Below are 27,459 nucleotides of genomic sequence, written 5' to 3'. Positions count from 1 at the left end.
TAAAAAAAAATCCCTGACTAATCTTGAATAGTGTATTTTTTATCTTCTTATCGTCCAGTGTTTATCCTGGACGTTGATGCGAGTTTGCCTCACTGCAGACGACACGAGCATAATTGAGAACATCCGAGCGAGCGCCACCTCCCTCACACCCGGCAGCAGTTTGTCTGGGGACAGACCGAACATTACCGGGAACTGTCGAAACGGGAAACGAAACTCCCGTTTATTGTGTTGTACTTCCTGCTCCAATAATAATCCAGTCTATCTGCCTCCATGAGACACACCGCTCTGCCGCCTCTTCACTCGCGTCCGACCGACGGATGGGAGCGCAGAAAGCAGCGGATGTCGCCCCTCGAGCACATTATTGATGTTTCCAGACATCCGCAGCAGCCTCTGTAGTCTGATCGTGGCCGATTTCGGACGTGCGAGCGACGCAACTCATGCTTGGAATTACATTTTTTCCTTTTGTCTGCGCAACTGGCAGCAACATCTCTCTCCCTCTCCCCCCCCCTCTCTGGATGTGTGATCGGGGATCGGGAAGTAAACACGCCGGCCTGCGCTCATGATCAGAGGCGAGGTGATATTGATACCTCAGACTCAGATTGTCCTTGATCGCAAGTTGATTTCACTTCGGAGCGGAGGGACCGCGGGGCTCCAATGGCGTCAGCTCCGAAGGTGTCTATTTTGGATTACTTTAATATTGTGTTCGAAGGTGAAAATGGCAAAATCGAGTCCAACTGCAAGGCTTGTGGCACCAGGATCCAAGCGAAGAGGAGCGTCACGTCCAACTTCGTAACGCATCTCAAGGTAACGACTTCAAAAATCAAATGTTTGCACGCAGACAGGACACAGGTCACAAATCTGTCAGCATCAGCTCCAACAGCTGGCCCCGCTGCGTCTTTGATAGTGTCAGCTGTATGAACCTCAGTGCTTAAGACAGTCTGTTGCTCCTCTACAAGAGGGGATTTACCCATACTGTCTTCTCTTGTAGAGATGTCTACACCTAAACACTGAATTAACTCCTCCACCTGTCAACTAATAGCTTTGCTGTGCCCCCACACTGTCTCTCTCTCTCTCTGTCTCTCTCCCTCTCTCTCCCATCCAGCGGAAGCACCAGGCCATGTATGATGACTTTGTGAAAAGGAAGGACATGAAGAGAGAGGGTTACTCCTCTGGTTCCCTGCATAGTTTCACCACCAATGGAGGGAGCACCCGCTACACTCTCCCCATCAGCACTGGAGTGGGAGGCGGAGGAGGAGGAGTGGGAGGAGGAGGTGTTGGAGGGATGGGGACTCTCGATGGAGGAGCAGGAGGAGGCTCTGGAGGAGGGGTGACCAAGTTTGACAGACACGACCCACGTCAGGTGTGTGTTGTGATCGACCCCACCGCCAGAATACATGTTGGTCAAGCATGTATCTGCAAAACCACAGATGAGTTCAAATCGGACGTTTCTTGATGTTGCAACTTTCTGTTTGTCTCAAATTTTCTGTTTCGGGTTAGCCTGCTTAGGCTGAGGCATGAAAACACCTGGGTTAGGGTGTGAAAGCATCGGGGTTTGGTTAAAGATAGCTGATTTGGGCAGCATGATCACGGAGGGAAACGGTCCAGCTACCAGTGAAAAATAGCCGGTTTTGGTTGCCTTATACACCAGCAACGTTTGCATGTCTCCTTAAAGCCACCTGGTTTTGTCAATACAATAACAGCTGGAAATGTCTACACGTCTCTTTGAAAAACACTCAGTTTTGATGGCGGAGTAAATGGATGGAAATGTGTCCAGTGAGCCAGTTTTGTTCCCCACAAAACAGCTGGAAATAAAAAAAAACCCCACCAGATTCTGTCGACACAACAAATGCCAGAAATGTCCACGTCTGCCTAAAAATATCCGGTTTTGACCCCTTCCCCCCAAAATAACTGGATAGAAATGTTTCGACGGTTCATTTAGAAAAACCTCTGCTTTGAAACAGCTCGAAATGTCCATGGCTCCTTAAAAAAAAACTGGAAATGTCTCTAGGTGTCCTTAAAGACATCCAAGTAGCGGGACTTTTGGCAGCCTCCTGGCTTGTACCCTCCCCTCCATCTCTTGCCACAACAGGTGGCTGATAAGCATATAAAAAGAGATGCCATGTTTGGTACAAATGTCTGCCCTGGACATTACTGTGGTTTGCAGACACATTAACAGCGAACATAATATCCTGGTGATTGGGCTGGTTGTAGTCTCATTCTTGCCAAGCTACTCAAGTGTTTCAATATTCACTGTGGTCAAAGGTCGCTTAAGTTGTTTTTGTTTTTATCACCATAGGTCTTGATCTCTGAGGCTATAGCTAAGATGATTGTGCGTGACCTGCAGCCAGTGTCCATAGTGGAAAATCATGGCTTCAGAGAGCTGCTTCAGCTCCTGGAGCCACGCTACACTCCTGAGCGCCAGCACTACATCCAGAGCCAGCTCCTGCCAGCCTACGCCTATCAGGCCCAGCTAGCGACCCGTCAGGCTCTGGCCTCAGCACATGCCCTCAGTCTCAGCCTGGATCTCTGGAGGGGCTTCACTGGAGCCACTTCAGGGTAAGGAGGTAAAATCAACCAAAAGCACCATGATTCCCACTTGGTTTGATTCCCTCACTGATGAGTCCACTGTGCCCTCTCTCTCTCTGTAGGTACCTCGGTGTCACCTGCCATTTTCTTACATCTGACTGGCAGATGCGTTCAGCTCTCCTGGCCTGTCTTCCCCTGACAGGGGGCATCTCTGGGACTCGCGTGCTTTCAGATTTTGATGAAGTATGTCACTCTCACGGCGTGTCAGGGAAAGCGTTTCGTGTTGTTGCGGACCCCCTCCTGGCAACGACGACAGTAAAGCCATGTTGTCTCCCTGGTTTCCTGAAGGAGGATGAAGAAGACGGGGCGGAGGATGGTATCAGCGCGAAGGAAGGGATCAGGAATGGCCACGGAGACGTCGGAGATGAGGGAGAGTGGCAGGACTCGTGGGAGCACAGCCTGGGTGTCTGCCGGGTGGACTGTTTCTCTCGCTCTCTTGAACAGTGTGTCAGTGAGGGGATTCGCTCCTGTCCACAGCTCTCGTCCACACTGGCCAAGGCTGCCTGTTTCTACAACTACATTACCTCTGCTGTTCCACCTGAGAAGCTCACTCAGGTGTTCGATGGTCCGGGGCTGATCATGGGCGGACCAGGAAATACCCCCTTTGCAGCAAGAGACTGGGCTGCTCAGCTCAAGGTATGTAAGCTAACTCAGTTATACTATATGTGGTGTGCATGTTGTACTTTATCTTTACTGCCTCCAAGTAGCTTTTATAAGCAGTATTTACATAATGAATTATTCATAAACCACCACAATGTAGTTGTAGGCAGATATGAGGACATTTCAAGCATTTATTAATGTGGGTCGACAATTGCATGAAGACGTACATGATTAAAGCTGTGCTACATCGTCAGTCACCAGTTGCAGAGCTTTTACAGAGTGGATGGAAAAATTCTTAATGTTTATTTGCTGTTTATAAATGCTAAATGGTTAAGTCGTTAACATAAAGTAAAATGTGACCTGTATTCATTAACTGCCTATAATGACTTGAGCCCAGTCAGTGTGATTGTCGGGGGCGAGGATGGTACAGTACTAGAAAGTATACACTTATGAAGTGGTATTTAGCTGTATCGATTTATTTCGGCTGATATATTTTTTTTTTTCTTTTTTTTTTTTTTTTTACAATGATCCCTGAAATGTGGTAATCAAACACTTGTGACAAATATATGTAAGAGAGGCAAGCTATTTAAAAGGAGACGTTTTCCTTTCCTTCAGTGTTTTTTATAAGTCCGCACCAACAGAAGCTCCTCTCTCCAACAGAAGTACTGCTCCTGAAACGCCTCGTTAGTAATCCCGCTTCTAATTCCATGACTTTATGACATCACACTGTGTCACAGAGTCACACATACAGGCAAATTCATGCCTGGCTGCTAGTTTGGCACGTAGAACTTGACATGAACACAGCTACTCTGCTTTCACTAGCAGGCATCAGGTGTGTGTGAGGTGACCAATCAGACGAGACTTCAGGGGAGGGACTTAAAGAGACAGAAGTTTTCTGTTGTAGACAGAGGGGGAATACACTATCTTTTATAGGCCAACCGATTTATTGGTCTGGTTCTAATAATAGTATTAATTTTATAGCCTGATTATAAAGCCGTTTCAGCAAGATTTATAAGTCTGAGAGTATGAATTTTGTTCAAAAGTTCTCAGAAATGTTTATTTTTGTGTTGTCATTTTTGGTACAGGTGCTTCGGCGGCTGCTGGACTCAGTGGAGTTCCTGGAGGAAATGAGTGGTCCGGGGGAGCTGGCGCTGGGTGGATCAGAAAGAGCCGTGCTGAAGGAGGTCACTGACATTTTGGAGCCTTTCACTGAGGCCTGGGACATGGTGCACGGGGACAGACAGGCAGACATGCAGACAGACAGACACGTGTCCATCAGCCTGGCTCTACCGTGTGTTCTGGGCCTCCGTAAGCATCTCTCTGAGACATCAACCCCCCGCTGCCCTTCTCTCCTGTCGGGACTCAGCCAGGCTTTAGAGAGTCGGCTGGCCCCGATCCTGGACGACCCCCTCTACATCACCGCCACCACCCTGGACCCCCAGTTCAAGCTCACATGGAGCAGCAACCCTGACTGGCACAGACAAGTTCTCATAGAGGAGCTGTCCAAACATTCTTCAGGCTCCAGCCCCGTTGACCCGGACACAGATCTGCACCCTCAATCCCAGACACCTCCTGCCCCGGCTCCATCGCCGGTCTCCTCGCTCTCCCGACCCTGTAAGCTGTTCTCGTTCATCAAGCAGAGACCCACAACACAGGCCAAGAGCCTCGAGCAGGAGTTGACCGTCTACCTACGCGAGGAGCCCACGGACGAGGAGGCTTTGCATTACTGGCGGCGTAAAGCAATCGACTTCCCTCTGCTCGCCCAGGTAGCCAAGAGGGCGTTTACCGTCCCCTCCTGTGGCACCGTGGTGGAGAGCATTTTCACCACTGCTGGGCGGTGTCTGCGGCCAGAGAGAGGCCGTGTCCTACCAAAGAACCTGGAGACGCTCATCTACCTCAAAGCCAACTACAGATTATTATGGACTTAAAGCTAGGAATCAAGCTTTTCGTTTACATAAATAGCAACTGAAGACTTTATACAAACCTGCAGTGGACTTATCGGATAGTAACCTCTGTTCCTCGGACTGAGCTACGAACAAAACATTGTCGTCGTGCTGCACATCACTTGACATGAGATGGAGCGAGTTGCTCAGAATTTCATCCTTCTCTAGACTGCAGTGGGTGTGGATTACTGCCTGTTTACCATGTAGCCTGCATACAGACTGGTGCATCATACCCCATGCTGTGGACCGAGGGGACTTGAAGCAGATACAATACTTGAGCGTTTACTTTGACATTATTTTGCCCGAGCAGGGTCTCCTGACAACTACAAGATCACAAGACCTCCGCATTCTCTGCTCGCTGCTCGCGTCTGTGACAGCCGACACTGACGCAACAACAATAACCAGACGGTCAATTACTGCGTACTGTAGCAAATGATTTATTTTCACTTAGAGGATGTGACTAACTAATTTGTTGTTGTTTTCTGAAGGAAGGCGTCAGCTGCTAAACAATATATCACTGCATCAGCCACTTATTCCTTTTCTCTGTGTATGTATGCCTCATCACCGGGACGTCAGAATAAATGAGTTTCACTTCCGAACGCAGAGGTGTGTGCAGTTTGCAGATGTGAGCGCACTCATGCATGTGTGCACATCTGCGCCATTATTTATTTTTTTGCCAATGGAGAAACATTAAAACCTCCTTCATATATCTCATTTTTTGACCTTAATTCAACTGCATTTTCCTCCACCGGTCCTTTATAACTCCACGCGTGCTCTTTCAGAGTTGAGGTCAAATTCATTTCATTTTCTTTATCGGCGCTTTTTGCCTTTTTCAATTTCATGTCCCATTCTGCTTCTGAACTTTTTAGGAATTGAAATGGGTTTGACCCCTGCTTCTGCCCCGGAATACCAGCAGAGGATGTGTGTGCATGTGGGCACAACAGAGGCTTTTGCTTTCTCTGACCTTGCTGAAGTGATTTGAAAGCCCTTTGAAGGAGAAACTGCAAATGTTGCAGTGTTTGTCTTTATTCCGGGAGTCTGTTACTCCGTGGCTGAGCCGGCGGGGAGGCTGGGTAATTGCATGTAATTCCATTACAGTTAGATTTGAGTCAGCAGGAAGGCAGCAACCACATCCTACACGGCCCTACAAAGCCGACTAGGCTCACAAAACCTGATTACTAAAGTACTTGGAAACAAATGGCAGGAAACAATGTGTAGCTTGTTCGACCTGCCGCTTAAACGCATTGATGAATGTGTTGCGATGAATAGGGAACAGTGAGACAACAGCATGAATCACTTTAAAGATGACTGGCTGCGAAGGAAACGCAATAGATCCGATTATAAAGGCTGTCACCAGGATTACATCTATTTTTCACCAACTGCGCTGCTGTTCTTGTTGTTCTTATAAAAAAAAAAAACACCCCGGAGTGAGTCTGTTAATCTGTGTGAGATACAATGAAATCTCTCATAGATCCTAATTATCAAAGACGGCTGTGATCTTAATGATCATCACCCCAGGATGCCTCGGTGGATTTAGATGTATTGCCAGATATCCGTGTGCATGTGTTAATCTTTTAAAAAGTGTGTTTTTCGCTCATCCCCACGGGGTGCGTTGTTGTTCACGAGTGTATGTGGAGCAGCTTGAAGCGCCGCCACCCCCCCCGACTCCCTCCCTCCCTCCCCCACCCCTCCGGCTGTGACAGCTCATCCATATGAGTTAGACGAGCAGGCTGGGCTGCGGTCCTGTTGGTAATTGCCTCTGAAATGAATTACTTGGCAGAGAGTGAGACCGAGGGAGGGGAGGAAATTGTAATTGAACTGCCCCCTCCTTCCCTCCCTCCCTCCTTCCCTTTCCCTTACGCCTCAAGTTATTACATCTGCAGTGCAGAAAGCCATTTTCTGTACGCACATAGACACACAGAATAACACACACGCTCCTAGAAAACCAATTTTTCCCCTCCCCCTACACAATGGCCTTAGCAGAGGACCATATTGATGCAGGATGATTTCAGAGATTGATCATTCACAGGCACAAGCACAGGCACATGCACACTGGGCCACACTTTCTTGCCCTCTTATTTATAGCACAGAGACAAATGGTCTCTCGCACACTGTGTTTGTGTTTGTCTCCACCGCACTGCTCCACATTTTTTCCCTTTTTGGGGTGCCCTCTCGCTGGCCTTCAGGCCTAATGGGCCACAGGACACTCAGATTGGCACAAACAAAAGTGGTGTTTAGTATCAAGAGAACCCTGGTTACCCCGTACACACAGACACACACACACGGCCAAGCCTCGTTATTAATAACTCGCCGGTTGCTGGCCTGCTGACAGTCGAGACCTGATGGATTAAAGAGCTGCCTCCAGTTCTGTTTCAGGTGGTGCAGTTTTACACAGAATATGGGGGTTTCCCTTTCTTACTGTGGCAGCTGTGCAGAGACTGCAACAGATATAAACTCAGTCTTGACCTAATTTCTTCAGGCAACACATGGGCGCTCACTCCTGTGTTGTCCTTTGACCTTTAAAAGGCGGTTCATGGAAAGAGGAGGAGGAGGGCGGGGGAATGGGGTTAGCCACCTAACCCTGCTCTAGCCAGACATGCAGAGACTCCATCTATAGCACACAATGGGATCTATTTCTGTAAATGCACTAGGGTTATCACTCCACTTACCACATGCTCCCTCTCTCCCTCTCTCCCTCCCTCTGCGTTTCTAACGCTCTCCCCCATTACACAAAATCATGGCCGACAGGAACAGCCGGTTAAGTGCTAGGAAGAAGGAGAATAAGGTGGAAAACAAATCAAATGAAGAGAAGGACAAGGACAAGGAGAAGGGGAAGAGGCCCGAGAAACCTGTGAAAAAGCCAGAGAAGACCCCCGAGCAGCCGAAGACAGAGAAGGAGAAGCCGAGTGGGGCAAATGGGGGAGCAGCAGGAGCGGAGGCGAACAGCAATGGGGAAAATGGAGAGTTTCAGCCCATAGAGCTGCCACCGTTTGAGATTGTCACAGGGTGGGTAAGATTTAAAGCATATTAAGGAGTTAGAGTCAGCATGTCAAACTTGCACACCTGCTCTCTAACACCTCCACTTACGTATTATTGTGTTCTTAAAGGAGTTTTCCATGGCTTTCTGTAAGTGATATAGTCCCAAATGCACGCTGTATAGCTAATTTCAGTCAGAAAGAAAGATACTGAAGACTTCCACCTGTCATCCTAGTAAGAATAGCGATGAGTCACAGACACCGGGCTCTGCTATATCACTCAACCTAGCATCTGTTCCTGAGTCTCTCTCCCTATGAGTATTAGCTGTTTGATATCAAAGCTATAAGAGATCTATTTATGTGATCCTTCTGGCTCACCGTGTGCAATATAACAGTGGATTTATGTAGACAGACACGAGGAGTGTGTGCGTGTGTGTGTGTCAGCACAGTGGCTGAATCATGAAGGGATCATCCATAGATCAGGGGATAAAGTGAAAGCCAAAAATATTTATAGACACATGAGTTTACTCAGAGGTAGCCTCATAAATATTCTGTCTCCTGTGTCACCAGAGTGTATGTTGGAAAGCTGTTGTCTTCACCATTTTTACACATAAATTTGTGTTTACTGGTCTTAGGGAGAACTTGTGCATTTGTGAAAAAAAGTAGTATAAAGCCTTTTTGTGGTTCCAGAGGCAGCTGCTTATAATCTGATAATGTGCCTCCAGTGATTTCACTCAGTGACTGAGGTGCATTGTGGATAATGTAGGCATCAGGTTTTGAAAACAGAAGAAGAATGTGTGACATAAAAAAGTGATATGTGTTCCATTACAAGTCCAATGGTGTTATTGGAGCGTAATGCTCCTGCTGCCTACATTACCCACAAGGCAATTTAGCCACGTAGTGACATCACTGGAGTTGATTTATCACACTACATGCAACTTCCTCTGGAACCACAAAAGGCTTTATACTACTTTTTTCCATATAAGCAGTAGTACTCCCCAAGACCTTTACATTAATGTGGAAAATTGGTGGACTTACCCTTTAACTGTGCACTGGATGGTCGACCAATGTGTGACTCGCAGCTTCACCATCATTCGTTAAAGGTGACAGATTACTGTGAAAGCACTGTTGATAGATTGTTTCTTCACTCTTTCATGATATTCTAATGTGACGATGATGCATCAGCACTGTTAAAACAAGACTTTCTCTGATATTAACTAAAAAAAAAAAACAGGCTTAACCAACTTCGTACCAGATTTATGGAAACTCTGCCTCTCAATCTCCACTAGAGAACTGATGACCCCGTTCTACTTCAAGTTCCAGTTCAGGAACGTGGAATACTCATCAGGTAGGAACAAGACCCTGCTGTGCTACAGAGTGGATACACCAGGAGGCACCACAGAGCCCCTGAAAGGCTACATGGAGGATGAACATGCCACAGCTCATGCTGAAGAAGCCTTTTTTCAACAGGTAATGAACTGGGGTAAATGTTATGGGAAGGTTCAAGGTGGAATCTTTCCATGTGAATTAACAGGGATTTATAGGAAACAGCAGGAATGAAATGAAACAGTAGGGGGTAACTGTCCAGCCTGTACTACCATTCTGTAACCCTGTTTCTTGGTTTCTCCAGCCCTGGGATGTGGCTGATGAGATAGCTACGATTTGTCTTTGTTGTCTACGTTGATTGCATAATGTAATGGTTGTGTATAGAATAATGAAACCATCAGCGTTTACATTGGTTCCCTATAACCTCATTATCACTGTTGATTATGTCTGCCACAGCCACCCAGGAAAAAAGGAAGATTGACAGGCAATTTCTATTATAGACTAAACAAATAAATAAGTTGTTTTTCCCTGTGTTGTTGTTGCTATTGGCAACCAAAACGGAAACGATTAAGTTGTCTTTTGAACAGGAGCGCCAACAGTAATACCACTTGGAAACGCCAAGAGGGGGGTCAAGTCTGTCGCCACATTAAGAAACAAAAATAACCCAAAGAAAATAAAATGTGAACAGTAACTAACAGTTACAATTTCATATGCCAATAGAAACAAACCCATAACTATATACCATAAGCAGACATAATTGAAAATCCATCTAAAAGAAATACAACTTTTGAACTGTAATTAAATGAGTTGAATCACTTAACAAGAATGGAAATAGGTTCATTAAAACCCCTCAATCAAGCTACATCCCACATGGTAACAACTGAAATATCTTTAAAAGTAGAGAATTCATTCACTCCAGTAATCAGGTTCGAAAGCAGGCGGTCGTTTGGCTCAGACAGTGGAGTAGTGTAGGCTTCAAATGTGAGCTCTGCTGAATTATTATTTAATTGGATGCTGTGAAATTATCTGTACGTGTAATGGAAGAGTGTGTTGAGTTTATATTTGCAATGAGCCCGAACAAGCTGTTGCCAAGCAGTTGTTGCAAAGTGAAATAACATGGCAAACTTTATATAACGTAATTCCAGTTGGAAATGTTTCAAAAATGTTTTGGAAATGTATAGACCCTCTGCAATCCCAGTGTTGATACTCATACTCATCATACTGACTTAATTGATTGCACACATATGAACCCCATGGGAAGTTGCATCTAATATGTCAATAGCTTTTTCTTATTGACATCCCCCCTCTATCCTCCCCAGGTGCTGCCTAACGCCTCCCAAGAGTGTGAAGTCACATGGTACGTGTCATCTAGTCCCTGCGTGTCCTGTGCAAACAAGTTGGCCAACATCCTGCAGCAGCGCAAGAAGCTTCGTCTGCTCATATTCTGCTCCCGTCTCTTCGAGTGGGAGGAACCCGAGATAGTTGAAGGGCTGCGGGCTCTGGTGAGAGCCGGCTGCAAGCTGCGGATGATGAAGCCGTCTGACTTCCTGCTTATTTGGGAAATGTATGTGGATAAGGAGGAGGAGACCTTTACACCATGGGAGGACTGTCAGGAGAACTACCTTTACTACAATGAGAAACTGGCTGATATCCTCAAGTAGATGTGAGGAAGTAAGTGCTGTGTTTGTGTTTGTTTCTTCAGGGTCAATAAAAACCTTCTGACTTGAGTGTTCGTCCTGATAACAACAGCATCTTGTTGTGTCTTGTTGCAGGTGCACATGATGGACAAGACCTTCACACTGACTGAACCACCTACATATGAAATTCCCACTGGGTGAACGTGTGTCTTGATGGTGCAGACTAGTATTAGTTTTATAGAAATACTCAAGGCAACATTTTTTTATTTTTTATTTTCACAATTTCATGAAGAGTCACAAAATGCTTGAAAGGCATTTTCGTAGCATCACTCACTGTAGATAAATATACATATCATACTGGTTGCCTTTAACATGAACGCTCAACTATTTAAACAAATTAAATAAGCTTTGGTATATCTACTGACATCTGGTGTTTGTTCTAAGAATTAAAAAAAAAATCTCCACAGATCATCATATCAATGTATTACACACGTGCTAAAATATGTACAGTTTTCAACAGTACTGTGCGATGCAAAACAAATCTTTGAACATTTAAACAGCAATGCCTGTTAGTCAGCGCATTCAGGTCAAAGCACAGCTGAGGCTCAAAGTCTGAGCCAGACAAGATGAGCTGAGCCTTAAAGGTACAGTATGAAATTCACTGAAATTATCAACAGAGCATGATGAAATACCAGTTTTGAAGATGTGACATTTATGCATTGTACTATTTACTGAAGTAAGCATGTTAGCAACTAAGCCCATCCTGTCCTGGGCCAAAGCTCCTGTGTTGGTAGTAATAACACCAACATGTCTCCAGTTATCAGAGCTCCCAGTCCAAACTGCTAGATGCTTGGCTAACTGAGCTAACTTGCAAACAGCAGCTATAATGAGCAGCAGATAGTTAGTTACTCATGCCAATTCTAACACATTGCACCTTTAATTCTCTCCTGATGTACACAGCTTGAGCTTTCTCACTTGAGCCATTCATTTAGTTATTTATTGTTTAGCATGAAACTAAGCGGATACATCTTCAGTGACTTATTGTTTAAAAGAAACCATCCCGCCGTTGTTATCTGCCTCGTCGTGGCTCTCGGTCGTCACAGCTAGAAAGACATGAGTGGAAACTTAAATTAGAAACACACAAACAGTGTCTGTCATCGCAGGGAAAATGTTGTACTGGAAAAGTGCACCTGTAATACAGTTTATTACCTTGGTCCTCCTGCGGGGTTATTGGTAACGGGGTTATTTCACTGCAAATCATGCCGTTCTCATCCCCTTCTGCAGGTCAGGTTGTTTTTAGAAAAGCAACAAAGAAAAGACACTTGAGACACACTTTCACAGTCATGTAGTTTTTGGATTATCTTCACTGATCTGTGTGTTCTTTACCTTTTGGTGGGGCATTCAGGGCTGCATCAGTGATGTACTGAACCAGTGGACAGGGAGCATCTGCAAGAGGGAGGAATGAACTATTAAAGGGAGACCTATTATCCCCTTTCCTTCAGTGAATTCTTGTGCATGGAACATGTTAAAAACAGCCAACAGAAGCTCCTCTCTCCCACAGAAAACACTGCTCCTGAAACACTTCCTTAGTAGTTGCACCTTTAATTCTGTGACTTTGTGACATCACACTATGTCACCACATAATTATTATATACATAATTTATGCCAAGCGGCACATTTTTCATTTATGGCACGCAAGAATTGATTATTCAGCAGACTGGGTGTTCTGGAGAGGCCTTATTGGACAGTATGACAAAAGTGATGCACTTTTTAAGCATTCAAGTATGTTCCAATAGTAACCAAAATAAAACCTAAAACTAACCTGTAAATAAGACTAATATATCTCCTTGACAAACAAACAAACAATGAAAGTCATGCTCCAGTGGATAGTTACATAAATAATAATGTTGTAATAGCTCAGAAATGAATCAATTGTAGAGCTGCATCTGCAGCATAAGAGGAAATGGTGAGCAAAACCACAAGCCATAAGGGGAGGTGTCAACCTACCATCGCTGTCCTTTTTCTTGTCCATTCTGGCAAACAGCTCTGCTTCTTCTGGCTTGTATACATCGGCAGCTTTGAAAAAAATTGAAAAAAATAGGTCAGCTCATTATGGCTAATGTTTGTTAACCAGAGCTTTATGTTTTCAGGGCAGTGGAGATGAGGTGTGAAAACAACATCAACGCAAACAGTTGCTTGTTTAGAAATTACACAGCAACGTTCTCAGTTGTGTTTTTGGTCACCTGGCGAATGCAAGCTCAATTTTCACTCTCTTTCATCTCTACTTCTGGTCTTGTGGGAAATATCCGACTCTTCACCAGCTATATTCTCATCTATGTCCACCAGCTTATCGCTAATTTTGTCCCACCGTCATTGGGGCTGAACAGCTGCCTGCTGTGGCTAAAAACAACACTATGAGAGCAGAGAGGAATAAACCAAACCTGGTTTGCGGGTGAATCTGAGGATAATGCATCCAAGGAAGACAAAGATGATGCCAAAGAAGATACAGCCAGAGATGGAAAGAAGGATCCTCCTCTTCAAAACTAAACAGAAAATGTAAGTGAGACAGAATAATTGAGAGGTAAAAACTCAAAACTTCCACAGCTCGGTCATACTCACGAAGGTTCTTGGTTTTGTAATGATCACTGGTTTTTGAGTAAGATGGTCTCCCGGTGCGAATGCCCTGGCACATGTAGTCGCTCTGGTCAGGGTCGTTCTGGGGTGTGACTTTATGTGTTTGTGACTGGTCAGAGGGCAGCTCAGCGATTGGCTTGTCCGCTTTGAACCTGTTAAATTTTTCAGAAAGGATAGAATCCAGACAGATTTATCCTCATGTGTCATGTAATACCTTACATTTTTTACATGACATTTGTGATTGTCCACTTAGTTTCACCAGTCTCTTATTAATCTTCCATTCCTTGTGTATTCAAGTCATTCCCTCTCTCTTTGTCACTTTGTCTGTTTTTGTCCTCCTATCAGTCCCGAGTTTCTTAAGTTTTCCCTGGTCCTGTTTACCTTTGTGTTTTTCCTGCGTTTGCAGCTTGTATGTCCTGATGTTATCCTGGTTAGTACTTCCTAAAGTTTTTCTGCTCTTGGATTCCTTCATTATTTAGGTAGGGTCAAGTGAATCTGTTCTTCTTCTGACCTTTTTTTTTATCCACTTCAGAGGCAAACTGAGCGGAGTGTTATGGAGATGAGTAATGCACGTCATACATATCCCACATAGTAACTGATTTGTGTCACTATGAAATCAGGAGGTTAACAGGAGGAATTTACCATTCAGTAGCAGAGCAGGGAAATTGGTAAAAAATAGGGAGGCTCTCACAAAAATTGGTATTAACTGGCATTATTACCATGTGTAGTTCCATAAGTCCTGGCTGTTCTGCACCCCACACTTGAGCAACAAGGTGTCCGTGGAGAAGACCTCTGACCAACCAGTTAACAGGATTATTTCAGCTTTTGGGCGCTCTGTAGACACACAATAAAACCTTTGATAAACACATTCACTACATGCACATACAGAATAATATGAGAGGGAAGTGAATAAAAACGTACCTTCGACGTTGAGTTTTACAGCCTGAGTCTGGTTTGAGTGGAACACAGCAGTGTTCCCTCTTTTTGTTTGGCATTTGTACGATCCAGTGTTTTTTGTCAGAACAGAGGTGATGGTGTGATTCGCTCCAGATTCAGCAAGTGGAATGTCATCTTTGAACCACAAGTACTTCCATCCAGTGGAGACATTGATGTGGCAGCTAAATGTAACTGGATCTCCGGTGTGCATCACGTCGTGACTGGGATTCTGCGTCAGCGTGACTCTGGGTGTTGTATCTGAGGGAGACAATAATGCTGTTGCTTTTAGTCTGACAGCATTTTTGTATATCACACTGCACAGACCACAGAAAAAGAAGAAACTGGCCTTTAACTAGATGCTTTAAAAAACACTTGGTTATTTCTAGGCTTTTAAAGGAGTAACTTGTATGAATTCCTGCTTGAAAACATAACAAAATTATCAACAGAGCGTGAGTTTTAAGTTTTAATATTATACATACAGATATACAGGTATTTGTTGAAGTTAGCATGCTAACCAGTTAGTCCCAGCCCATCCTGCTCCTGTGCTAGCAATGTAAACACCAACTTCCCCTGGGCTCTGAGCTCCTATTCCTGGAATAATAGCTGCATGGCTAAGTGAGCTAAGTGAGCTAACTAGCTAACGACAGCTATCGTTAGCTGCAGATAGTGGTTATTCTTGTGATACGCTGCCCCCTATTTCAGTACGAATTTGGTGGGTGGCCCGTTCTTAAAAAATTGTAACTTATTATAAATACTTGGATATTTTGGGAAATACTTTTATTTGCATGAAAGACATGGTTGGCATAACTAAGCATAAAGACTCTCAGCAACTATCCCTTTATTAAAAAATGTCATCTTATTGATATCCACCATCCACCACCTCTTCCAGCGTGAAGAGTCAAAATAAAACAATTGATTAAAAACTATTTCTCTAAAGTTGTGTTTCAATATTGTGTACCACCTCAAAAAACATTAGGCTCTCTAAGTGCCACCATTATGACCGATTACAGTGGTAAATTACAGTAACGTACACCTAATTTATTCAGCTCACTGTCTCGTGCCATTTACTGGCATCAAATTCAGCTTCAGCAGGACAGCTCAAATTACACTCCGTCTGTTTCACACTTCTTGTCCCTATAGTTATTACGATGTTGTTGTTTTTGTCAACCTTTCGTTTTACCTACGCTAACCTTGTCATCACAATTATAGTTTAGCTCGTCACTAATCATCAATAACGCATTCTAGGTCATCTTGCTGACTATGTAGCAGGTGGAAACTAAAATATTACAGGTAAGACAAAACTGCAGTATTTTTATATGAATATACATTTCTAAATTGACTCATTGACTCTAATTTTTCAAAAAAACAGTTGGATTCCTCTGGGCACTCACATACTACCAGTGGTACTTGAGAATAGTGTCTTTAAAGAACTGTGTCAAATACTAAATCTTACCGTAAACACTGAGTGTTAGTCCAGAACTTAAGCTGCTGTTGACAGATCTGCTCTTGAGCCTTGCTGAGCATTTATACTGTCCACGGTTTAAGGGTGAAGCTGAGGTGATGTTGAGCCGACTTGCATCCCCATCAAAAGATAGAACATTATTTGGTGTTTTCTGGACCTCCTGTCCATCTTTGTACCATGTGTATTTCCAGTCAGAGCTGTTGTCCATCACACAGCTCAACGTCACACTTTCAGTGGGGAAAACATCCAACCACTCTGTCACTTTCTTCAAAGATGGAACAGGAATTTCTAAGAAGAAACAAACATGTTAGCTGTTTTCTAAAATCCTCAGAGACATCCTCTTTGTGGTTGACTTTTACCTTAAACATTTTATAGCATCAAATCAAGAATCACAGATTATTCCTGTAAATAATACACGACATGTAAACACAAAGTCACTTTCTCTGGCTCACCAGATATGGTTAACAACCGTCCATCACTGTACTCTGTGTAATACATAGTTTTATTTCTTCTGGCCATGCATTTATACATCCCATTGCTTGACAATTTGGCATCGTTGATGGAATACATGCTATTCGGAACAGGGAGTTCCTTTCCATCTTTGTACCAGTAGTACTCCCAACCAGACGAGTGTTCAATCTTGCATTCAAAGGACACACTCTCTCCAGCATACAGCTTGTCAATATTTGGATTTTGAGTCATCGAGGGCTTGGGCTTGTTCCCTAAATGCACAAAATAAAAGAAATGTAGTTGTGTGTATTTTGTGATTTCAACAATTGGAGACATTAACTGGAAAACTAATTTAACGACCTGCGTACTACAAATAAATATTTAGAGGAAGTCGACGGCATCTCACCTTCAATTTTAAGGGGTAAAGACTGACTAGGGTAAGTGGCCCCTGGGCCTCTGTGCACTCTGCATTCATATAATCCCCCACTTGTTGTTCCATTGAGTTGGATTGGATACGTCTTTTCAGAGTGGTCAAGACGTTTGCCATCTTTGTACCATTGGTACTGCCATCCAGAGGAGACCTTAATGTTGCAGATAAAAGAGACTGACTCCCCAGGGAACATCACCTTGTAGTCAGGATCCTGCGTCAGTGTGACACTGGGTGGCTTGTCTGAGGGTCGGTAAACATAAATTTGCCATTAACATGTAAAATTACACTGCATATAGTGGAAAGAGAAGCTTGTGTTTTCCCAGATGTGTCTAAGCAGACATCTATTTCACCCAAACTTCTGCCATTATTCCCAAAATGCTTAATTGTACCCTGACATTAAGAAAACAATTGTTATTATTGGTTTAGTAGATTTAAATATCATAATGAGCTCATTTTCAGGTTCATATGTTTACTTTGCTTTAATGTTCAAAAAACACATTTTTCTCATGCTGTCCATCTTTTCTCTCAACGCTGAGTTTCTTGTTTCTTGAAGGCCCCCCTCCCAGAAAGTCTGCTCTGATTGGTCACTGACCTGAACAAGCACCACCCACCGTGTTGATGGCAAAGACTGTATAGTTGTGACTTCACAACCTTACAGCGGTCCTGACAGCTAATTTAAAGGCACTGTTTTTATACTTTCACAGCATTTTTAAAGCTTTGGACCTGAAAATGAAATCTCTCTTCCTACAATATGGGGCCTTTTAAAAAAGTAAACTCACCATGTACTGTTAGATTAAATCCAGAACTTTTACTGCTGCTGACAGACCTGCCCTTCAGGCTTCCCATGCAGGTATATTGTCCTGCATGTACAGGTGAAGCAGAGTTGATGGAGAGAGTAGCTCGACTTGAGTCAAAAGACACAACACCATCTGCTTGGACCTCCTGTCCATCTCTGAACCATGTATAAATCCAGTCTGAGCTGTCTTTCATCTCACAGCTCAACTTCACACTCTCACCAGGGAACACATCCAACCACGGTGTCGATTTCTTCACAGATGGAGCAGGAATTTCTGAGGAGAAACAGACATAAGCAACTCTTCATGCCCTTACAAATAACCAGATTGATTTTGACATTCAGTGTAAAGCATAAAGCGTTTGTGCCATTTTTGTCACTATCATACACAACAAAACTGAACTATGCTTATACAAAAGAAGACAAACTAAAATCAAGGGTTTTATGCTAACTTAAATCAGGAGCTTTATGGAGCTCCTACACACATGTATGAAATGGAAATTCTGGTATTGACATTAATTGGGTATGTAAATGATTCATACATTAAAATGTTTTGGAATTGTCCCAGTTGATCACCTCAGCTGTGAGATGGCTGCATTGGCTGCAACATAATCCTTAGGGCAGAACTGACGGCCAAATTAAAGACAAAGTGTCACTGACAGACTGAGGTTGTTGTTCTAAGGCTCTGACAAAATCACTGAACAATTCCTACAGAGACAGACCTTTTTCTTAAATAATAAGATCTTTGTAACCAGACACACAAATCTCTGTCCTCGGACGTCTCTGAAATGTCACAGAAGGTCAGTTGATGCGAGACAGAGACAATGGAAAGAGTTTGGAGTTTACTCAGAGGAACTGCCAGCAAGAATGTCTTTCAAAACTCATGGACAACTTTTTGATGACCTTAACAACTCATCTCACGCGATATTTCAGAGCGAGACTTCCCCTTGCACAAGATCTTATTATTGAACAAAAATATCTTTCTCTACAGGAATCATAATGTTTCCATACATTTAGAATAACAACTTCAGCCTGTCAGTGGCAAAAAACCCCAGCATCTTTATCAGACATAACATCGACACTGCCCGGAGAATTAAGTGCAGCCGTATCCTGGCTGCCAGCTGAGGTGACCGGGACTGATTCCAAAACTTTAGTATGAATCATTCACACAATAAAACAAGTTGATATGGGGCCCAGGTTTAAAAATACTGGAATTCCCCTTTAAAGCTTACAGAAGACAGGGTTTTTCCAGAATAGAATTGTAATAACCACATTATAATCCTTAACGTGGCAATGTGATATTAACACCCAGCTCTACATGCACGCCATGGTACTCTCACATCTGCATTACTTCTTGCTTGCACGCCTCACAATCAACTTTGAAACCCATCATATCACTAAATATATAACCTGACAATTAAAATCATGGACAAAAACCAGTGAGATGGCACCATTGCTGTGCTTTAGAGAAACATAGCATGTTCAGCTTTGAAAGCTTCATAATTCACAGCAATTTAAACAAAAAAATTATATTTTTAAATGCCTACATGGTCCAGCTCCAACCCCTGACAGCGGGATTCAGGTAAAAGCAACACGTGGGCCTCATTAAACAGTAACTGTCTGCAATGTGCGAAATGTGCAAATCCCTCATTTGGATAAGTCTTCTAGGTTAAAGGATATGCTCCCTTAAAGGTTAACTGTCTACCACTCGAGCTGAAAAGGCAACGCAACTTTAATATTTTTAACAGAGGCGATAGGTCATGGCTGAAAGCGAAACAACACTGTTCTTACACCTTTTGCAAAAGCACACAGCTCTGTGATTGTATAGCTTTGTATTTTTATCTGTATTGCATTTGTGATTTGGAACTGTACTGCATCTGAGTAACACTTGATCTTTTTTTTTCTTCCCTCTAGCTTTGACCTTGAAAAAGTCTCCCATTGACAGGTGTTGTAAATGAGCATTTTGCTATAAACACAAAGTGCAATGCATCTGGGGTTTGTGCAGGGTTGAGCGTTACAGCACCAATGATACTGTGATGTCCAGGTCAAACAAATAAACTAAAACTAAAAAAAACCTTAAAATGACTCATTCTACTTTTCCCTCATTAAAAATTCCAGAATATGAATCTGCAAATAATATCATTTCAAGTTTAACTGCTGGACACAAGATGTCCTCTACTTCACTCTAAAGTCTCAGTGCTTGTGCTCTGGAGGTTCCCTAAATTCTTAATGATCACAGGGAAAACTGAACTTCCATAATGAGCATAAAAACAGCCTCATCGTGTCAGACTCTGCACATACATCAATACATACATTGACAAACATACATTTAACTGTAAGAACAGTACAGGAAGAAGAAAAAAAAACTTTTTTTACCTAACTTGTCAACTTGACCACAACAAGTAAATATACCAAGTTTTCTACAGATCAAACAACACAAGAAGATGAAAGCGGCTTTGAAATCATTTTGTTAATTAAAAATCTGATTACAGGTGAATACATCTGAAACATAAAGTGGATAAAATAGGCCAGACAACCCTAAAGTAAAATAACACTGATGATGTCGACTCAAACCATCATATTCTTAAAATAACAACTTAAAATAGCACTTCTCCCCAACGCCAAATGTCATTTCACTGCCTTCCCTAAGTAACATGCTCCTTCTAAATTACATGCACACACTTCTGAGCCTTCCCTCCCTGAGTTCTGCTTTACCACAACATCCTTTTTCAACAGAAAATGCATAAAATAACGGAAGCCAGACGCTCTCAGAATGCAGTTTCATTCAATTCAAGAATAGCCTGCAGTTTGAGGCCTTTGCAAGACAATTTTTATCTTTTTATAAAAGATGATTAGAATTTTACATATTTACAGCAAACAACTGTCCATTTTTGTGTAAACACAATGCTTAAAATAATGATAATAATTTACCTACCAAGAACATCTTGTTGTTTTTCTTTACTGAAGTCTGTGTGCGTTGCATCACCTCTGTTGGCTTTACACGAGTATTTCCCCCCATTAGAAAGGCTAAGAGGGAAACCAATGGTTCTGCTGGTTCCAGGGAGTTTCTCCCCATCTTTGTACCACAGATACTCCCAGCCAGAGGCCACACCAACATTGCAGGTGAAGTTCACAGCTTCCCCAACATACATTGGGTTAAAAGCAGGATTCTTGCTCAGTGTTGGTTTTGGTGTGTTATCTGAAACACAAAAGACATTTTACAAAATATTATTGCTCCACCAAAACGACGAGAAGCCGGCACAGGCCCATGAAGTTGAATATTAACATAAAGCAGTAATACTTGTTCAACATTCTGGGGAAATGTGCTTATTCATGTTCTTGATAACTTTCATCATAGTTTTCTTTAACAACAAACAACCACCGATGAAAACATGATGACATCTATATAAAAAAAAGGAAATCATGATGATGCAAACTATGAAGAAATCTATTGACAACAAATCCAAAACGGGACGAAATAGAAAAAATTGTCTTATTATTCATCCAATCTTGTAACAGAGGTTAGATGTACACAACTGGATAGTGCTAATTTAGCCAGGAAGACAAAAGAAAGACAACAGGCATATAATATAATTAATACTTCATTTTATGAGACAATAAAGACATGTTTCATATCACAACACTTAAATCAGTCTTCACTGCATGTTCAAATCTAACAGCATTCCATGATGACATGTTAATATATAGCATGTTTACTACAGGATTATCTTAAAGTGCACTCTGTAGCTATGAATCAATAAAAATCTTCACTGACTGATTTATTTGTTTTATTTGTTTATGCCTAAACAAACCTGATAAACAACTGACTGTGAAGGACAACATACACTGTTTACTTATTTATATGCAGCAGACCCTGCCAACTTTCCAGATCCAAAGAGTGTTCTGGGGACCTTATTTTCCTCTGAGAACAGCTGGTTGATTCAGTTACGGAAAAGATAAATAGTTCTAAGTTTGCATTATTACCTCAATAATAATGTCCATATTTAAATCTGAGTTTTAATTTAGATTCTCCAATACTACATAGCAGTTCTTTATGACTTATATTTAAAATATATAATTTAAATATCTAAATAATACATTACTCTTTAAAAAGTCAACGAAAACTAAAACAATTCAAATGATGGAAATACAACTAAAACTAAGAGGCATTTAAATTTGAAGTATAAAACAAAATCATTATTAACGCTGGTTGAGAAAATCAACACCACTCGCATATCTGTCTGTATAGTACAAAGACTAAACAGGAGGAAACAATGGACGTGTTATAAGAACTCAAAAAGGTCAAGTGTGTAGGATCAAGCAGTTGCAGTGGAGTGAGGTTGCAGATTGCCACCAAGTGAATACCCCTCGTCTCACCAACCCATATGGTGACCATGAACATGCAAAAAACGCACAAAGGCCCTCTCTAGAGCCGCTGTTTGTTTGCTGTATGTATAGGGTCGGATTATTATCAATTGCCCCTTGTAACCCTCTGCAAATAAAGTAAATGAACTTATTCCCCAGATTTTCCCATTTATGTGATAAAGAGTAGTGAACGCTCACCATAAACTTCGACATCAACTGTATTGCTGAATCCAGAGCTGACCCTGTGTTCAAGGTGAGCTTTGCAGGAATAGCCTCCTTTGTAAGCTTGAGTGATAGAGGTGATGTTGAAGTATGGTTTCATTTTATCCAGTGGCAAGAATGGATCATCCTGGATATGCACTTGATTTTTGTACCATGTGAACGTCCATCCAGGGCTGTCGACTTTACACTCAAAGTTCACTGTCTCCTTTTCAAACACATCCTTCCAGGGAGTCAGCAGGCTCAGGGATGGATTACGTGGGTCTGAAAATATAAAACGCAGAAAAATCTTACAAATCTTGACAGGAATTTGAAATATAATTAAAATGATCAGCGAAGAGCAGGAGAAAGGAACAAAGAAAGGCTGAGTGCATTATCTAAACTTACAGTTTCACAGATACAAGCACAATAGACATACGCATAAAGGCTCATATACAGTACGTAGATGTGAATGAAGTGGTCAGACTGAGGTGCAGTTTGACCAAGCTGATGGTAAATTGATGAAATAGTTGAACTTACCAGAGACTTTCAGATTTGTTTTTTCACTGTCGTCTGTGCTGAATGAACCTCTCTTGGCTTTACAGTGATACTCGCCACTGTCTGGATGATTTATAGAAGCTATGGTAAAGCCATCATTACTAGCTGCTTGTATTTCTGCTCCATTAAGGTACCACAGATATTCCCATCCAGAGGACACATTGACTTTGCATGTGAAGGTGACAGACTCTTTGGGGAACATCTCAGGATAGTCTAAACTGCGTCTCAGAGTGGGCTTGGGCACGTTTGCTGATCAGAGAGAGGAAAGAAAAACTTACCACTTCAATTACCTTATATAACTCGCTGTCTTTTCGTGTGGGTGATGGAACATAATAAAACTTACGATAAACACTGAGCTGGAGTTTGTTGCTCTCTGCAGTGGTAACGCCTTTTGTTTTGTGATGGCCTTTACAGGAATAGATTCCAGAGGATGTTTGTGCTTCTGCAGTAACTGTAAGAACAGATCCCCCGGCAGACAAAGACACACTTGGATCTGAATCTTGCAATGCCTGTCCCCCTCTGTACCAGGTGAAGGTCCAGTCAGAGCTGTCAGCGACGCTACAATTGAGCACCACTTTCTCAGAGGGGAACACATCCGACCACGCTGACTGTTGCTGCAGAAATGGTACAGGGGGCACTGGGAAGATAATTCAAAAATATTGATTAGATAAACATGATTTAAAAAAACAAAACACTTTACTCACAGAGAGACGCTTTTGCACATGCAGGTGCATCGGAGAAGATCAAGGGTTGACAAAATGAAAGCAAAAAACTCCTGCACACATATTTAGTTGCATTCAGGAAAAATGTAAGAACGTGTGGACCTACAGAAGTGTCTGCTGTCATGCCGCCCGACTACGAAGCTGCTTCATTAGACCCTCCGCTCTTTAAAGCAACATTATATAACAGCATCAAAATCATTGTGATGGTACAGCGTGAATGGTGTCTCTGTGTCAGCCGCTCCACCCCCCCATCCCCCCATGCACTATGTAACTTCAGTGACAGGGTAGAATCACAGCCTTACATACATGTTAACTTCAAGATGAAAGTTTGAGTTGTCTTTGTAGTTAGCACCTACGTGACATCTGACAACGCTACAGACTTGGGATTTGTTATTCATGACAGTGGTGTTTGCACTCAGAAACTGCAAGGGGCACCACATCACACAAATTGACCTTTTCTACATAATTTTGCTTTAAAATAGCTTGTGTCTCACACACACACAAGCTTAGACAGCCTTGCACATTTAGGGCAAATGGCATGAGCAGCCTTTTGAAATTCTTCTCATCTTGATATTTAGGCTAAACTATGCTATTTGATTTGCAATGACACTGAGCAAAGTTCTGTTGTGTTTCCTTATTAACAAAAGTGCAGTAAATAATAAAACAAATGAAAAAATTGAAAAATTGAGAAAAAAAAAAAAATCAGCCATCACTGGTTAAAATTATTTCTGAACATTTACAAAGATTTTCAGAGAGAAAATCCACTTTGAAATAGAAATACTTTGAAATAGATATAACACTTGCATGATATTTTGGGAGTCAACAACAGTTCATTGATTTTGCAAACGTCAGCCGGCTTCGGCTTGGAAAGGCAGAGAGACACATTGTGGCGATTATATCATCTACACGAAAAACCAGTGCAGATGGTAAAAATATATCAGAATGTGAGAACTTTCCGACTACGCCCATGATGAGTTCACAGGTGACATCTGCTGATTCACCGTGTGCAGGCCTTACAGTCATTTTGTATTCCTCTGCTCTCCAGTACGATATGTCTGTGAGATTTTTACTGTCCAAAACCAATGCAATGCAAGTACATCATGATTAAGGGTGAATATTCTCATTATATCCTAAAAATGTGTCACACTGACTTCATTACAGAAAGTAACAATTCTCCACGTTAAATCTACAGGATTTACAAATCCTTTACAAAAGCCTTCAAAGATCTGCGGAAGATGCATGAGGTTAAAATGTAAATCTCACCAGTTATCATTGCTTGTGTAGTCGGAGTAACGTCTCTGTACGTGCTGGTGACTGTTGGATGAGAGGACAGTCATGGGGAACACAGTTCAGAACAGAATAGTCAGACTTTGTGCCAGAATCTGCATATGTTTTATCTTTTTAGCAGTGATCCGTAATGAAAGTGACAGACATCATTCATGTAAATGAAAATAAAACTTGTATTTGAGCAAGAATATGCAAACATAATACATCAAAAGATATATATATTTTTTACATATTGTCACGCTGCACCTTGCTCTGAGCGCTAACCGGAAATGACACACGACCGTCCCACACATGTCCACAGGGGTGGAGAGGTGTTAATGGTCTACATGTTCTATAAGCTGCAACTATACTTTTGAAATCTGCAAAAAAAAAAAAAAAAACCCCTACTGAGTAGTCTCTGGAACATCTGCTACGAGTGTGCGCCAGCTTCAGCTTCTCAAATATGAGGAATGGTTGCTTTCGTTGTTACATATGAGAGTAAAATGACAATCTTTTCTCTTTTTCTTTTTGTCTTTTGGTTTGGACTGTTGGTTTTATCAAACAAGCTATCCGAAGTTGTTTCCTCAAGTTGTGGAAATTATAATGACAACAAAACAATCGATCAAATCATCATCACTCGCAGCCCTGAATGAACTGCTGCGATTCTGTACGAAACCATAAAGCAGGTGAATTAGTGTTACATAATGCAAAAGAGTGACGCAATGACAGGAACACCTATCAGTGAAATAGTGAAATGGGACATTTCTTAAGGGTAACACACATTGTTGGACTACATGGTATAGTTTCATTAGGTGTTATTCTATCCACCACCAAGAAGAAAACCTAACCATGTAAAAACATGAAGTTGGAACTGCAGAAAAGTTGAAATATCAACTCGCAATGTCAGGCGTCTGATTGCAGGAACTGCCAGACTCATGACAACAATGTACTTCATGTTCCTCATGTTATCTTACATCATGCTCTACTTCCTAAACATTCTTATTGTCTGAGTACAGGCGTTCAGAAAGCGTAAAAACCATTCAATGTAGGTAAAAATCACAGAGGTTAACTCGAAATCTGGACCCTTCATTTACATATTTCTCATGTAGTTGTTCTTGTTCTTGACAGTTTGTCCAACTGCTGCAAACTGTGATTTCACATTCAGTGAAGTGTTGCAAAAAAAAGACATTGTAAGGATTTGTTAGTCAAACACGTTTCTTACCATCCTCTGGGTCATCAACATGCTGAGCTGCACAAATGGCAGTGAGATCTGTCGAATTAAAAAATAAGATGGATATTTGGTGGCAAACATATTTGAATGTAAATGAAAATATCTGTATATAAAATAATTGCCTCAAAACTTACATATGACACTGAAGACCTTGATAAGCTGCATTTTCCATTGAGTTGCACATGTAGAGGCTGCGCACTGAGTGAGTCATAGGTCTACTGTGAAGTTCAGTAAAGGAAGCAAACTGTCGCATTAATGGGCGTGGGTGACATATTCATTTCTACACGAACCTAAGGCGGCAGCTTTCCTGTTTCTCTGACATCTGCTTTTTTTCTTCTTCGGTGAAAGCAACAGGAAACATATCGGTCAACCACACTCAGATGTTTGTGCTCTCAACGATTTGAGTTGCTGATTTCAGTTTAAAAGTCAAATGTAAGAGGAGGAATTGAAACAGCATGCAAGAATGTGTATGTGTTGACAAGACAAAACAAATGTGTCTACTTAGAGAAAAAAAAGAAACTCTGGACTCAAATACCTCTATTGTGCTGTTTTGTTTTGTTTTGTTTTTTTTAAGAAAAACACTAATTTAAATTTAAATTAATTTAAAATAAACCCATAAACGTGTTATTCTCATCTCCACAGCTAAAGGTCATCTTTAGCAGAAGTAAAACCAACCGTCTTGAGATAACTTCAAGTTGCTATCTTAACTTTGTGCAGTTTCAGTAGATCTATTTAAGCCTGTGGGTATGATGTGATTTGGGGCGTATGGGCTGAAACTTTTTTTTACACTTCTTTGAAACACGTCTGTTAACCACAAAATGTCACTGTTTTTTTTTTCTTTCTTTTGCCGTTGCCTTAAAGTTTTTCTAGAAATGTAAATGGAGAACGTAATAATTCCCATTTAAATGTTTATGCAGCAGGTACACACTACACCTTTTTCTCACTAGGAGGATTAGTTTAAAACAATAGCGCTGACGTGAACATCTCTGTGGTAAAGCATGACTTCCTCTCTGGCTGACATGTCGTGTCCGGATGTGACGGTTCTGCTCTTCAGTCAGTATTTTGTCTCACCACAAGATGTCGGTATAACACAGAATATCCTCTTCAATTACACCTCAGCCCCTGAGCGCCCTGCAGTCGACTCTAACGCATCACAAATGACATTTGCAGTTTCACACAAGTAAGCAAACAGGTCTGCAGCTGCCACTTTGTGTTTTGTTTGTTTAAGTTTTGGTTTTGATATAGTCCCTTTAGCAGTGGCTCCCCTATATCCATTCTGCGGAGGCACAAAAAAAACAAAACAAAACAAAACAAAAAAAACCAAACAAACAAACAAACAAACAAACA

General features: G+C 42.0%; 3 protein-coding genes across 4 annotated transcripts; 2 read left to right on the top strand and 1 right to left on the bottom strand.

The window, feature by feature from the left end:
* The first annotated feature begins 10 nt into the window (after nucleotides 1-10).
* On the top strand, nucleotides 11-6,213 carry si:dkey-109j17.5 (zinc finger BED domain-containing protein 4). The gene is made up of 5 exons (XM_037105738.1): nucleotides 11-804; nucleotides 1,103-1,360; nucleotides 2,297-2,556; nucleotides 2,649-3,222; nucleotides 4,272-6,213. The coding sequence occupies exons 1-5, from the start codon at nucleotides 655-657 to the stop codon at nucleotides 5,112-5,114; spliced, it is 2,085 nt and encodes a 694-aa protein (XP_036961633.1). The 5' UTR covers nucleotides 11-654; the 3' UTR covers nucleotides 5,115-6,213.
* Nucleotides 6,214-7,708: 1,495 nt separating this feature from the next.
* Nucleotides 7,709-11,487, top strand: apobec2b (apolipoprotein B mRNA editing enzyme, catalytic polypeptide-like 2b). Its single transcript, XM_037103306.1, has 4 exons — nucleotides 7,709-8,135; nucleotides 9,394-9,574; nucleotides 10,750-11,101; nucleotides 11,203-11,487. Exons 1-3 carry the CDS (start codon nucleotides 7,867-7,869, stop codon nucleotides 11,089-11,091), a joined length of 792 nt encoding a protein of 263 aa, XP_036959201.1. The 5' UTR covers nucleotides 7,709-7,866; the 3' UTR covers nucleotides 11,092-11,101; nucleotides 11,203-11,487.
* LOC119022428 (carcinoembryonic antigen-related cell adhesion molecule 5) lies at nucleotides 11,322-26,364 on the bottom strand. Of its 2 annotated transcripts, XM_037103301.1 has the most exons (19): nucleotides 26,247-26,364; nucleotides 26,104-26,151; nucleotides 24,879-24,929; nucleotides 23,237-23,530; nucleotides 22,876-23,142; nucleotides 22,336-22,620; nucleotides 20,708-20,971; nucleotides 17,759-18,049; nucleotides 16,956-17,219; nucleotides 16,552-16,821; nucleotides 16,091-16,387; nucleotides 14,623-14,895; nucleotides 14,421-14,535; nucleotides 13,687-13,853; nucleotides 13,509-13,610; nucleotides 13,075-13,143; nucleotides 12,454-12,513; nucleotides 12,277-12,345; nucleotides 11,322-12,170 (listed from the first exon to the last, which is right to left on the bottom strand). In XM_037103301.1, the coding sequence occupies exons 1-19, from the start codon at nucleotides 26,275-26,277 to the stop codon at nucleotides 12,106-12,108; spliced, it is 3,282 nt and encodes a 1,093-aa protein (XP_036959196.1). In that variant the 5' UTR covers nucleotides 26,278-26,364; the 3' UTR covers nucleotides 11,322-12,105. The 2 variants fall into 2 exon arrangements, with proteins under 2 accessions (XP_036959196.1, XP_036959197.1); XM_037103302.1 differs by lacking the exon at nucleotides 22,876-23,142 and having other exon boundaries at nucleotides 26,247-26,361.
* Between the last annotated feature and the right edge of the window lie 1,095 nt (nucleotides 26,365-27,459).

This window comes from Acanthopagrus latus, chromosome 7 (assembly GCF_904848185.1).
Source record: "Acanthopagrus latus isolate v.2019 chromosome 7, fAcaLat1.1, whole genome shotgun sequence".
Taxonomy (NCBI): domain Eukaryota; kingdom Metazoa; phylum Chordata; class Actinopteri; order Spariformes; family Sparidae; genus Acanthopagrus; species Acanthopagrus latus.
This window is presented reverse-complemented; position numbering and strand designations above follow the sequence as displayed.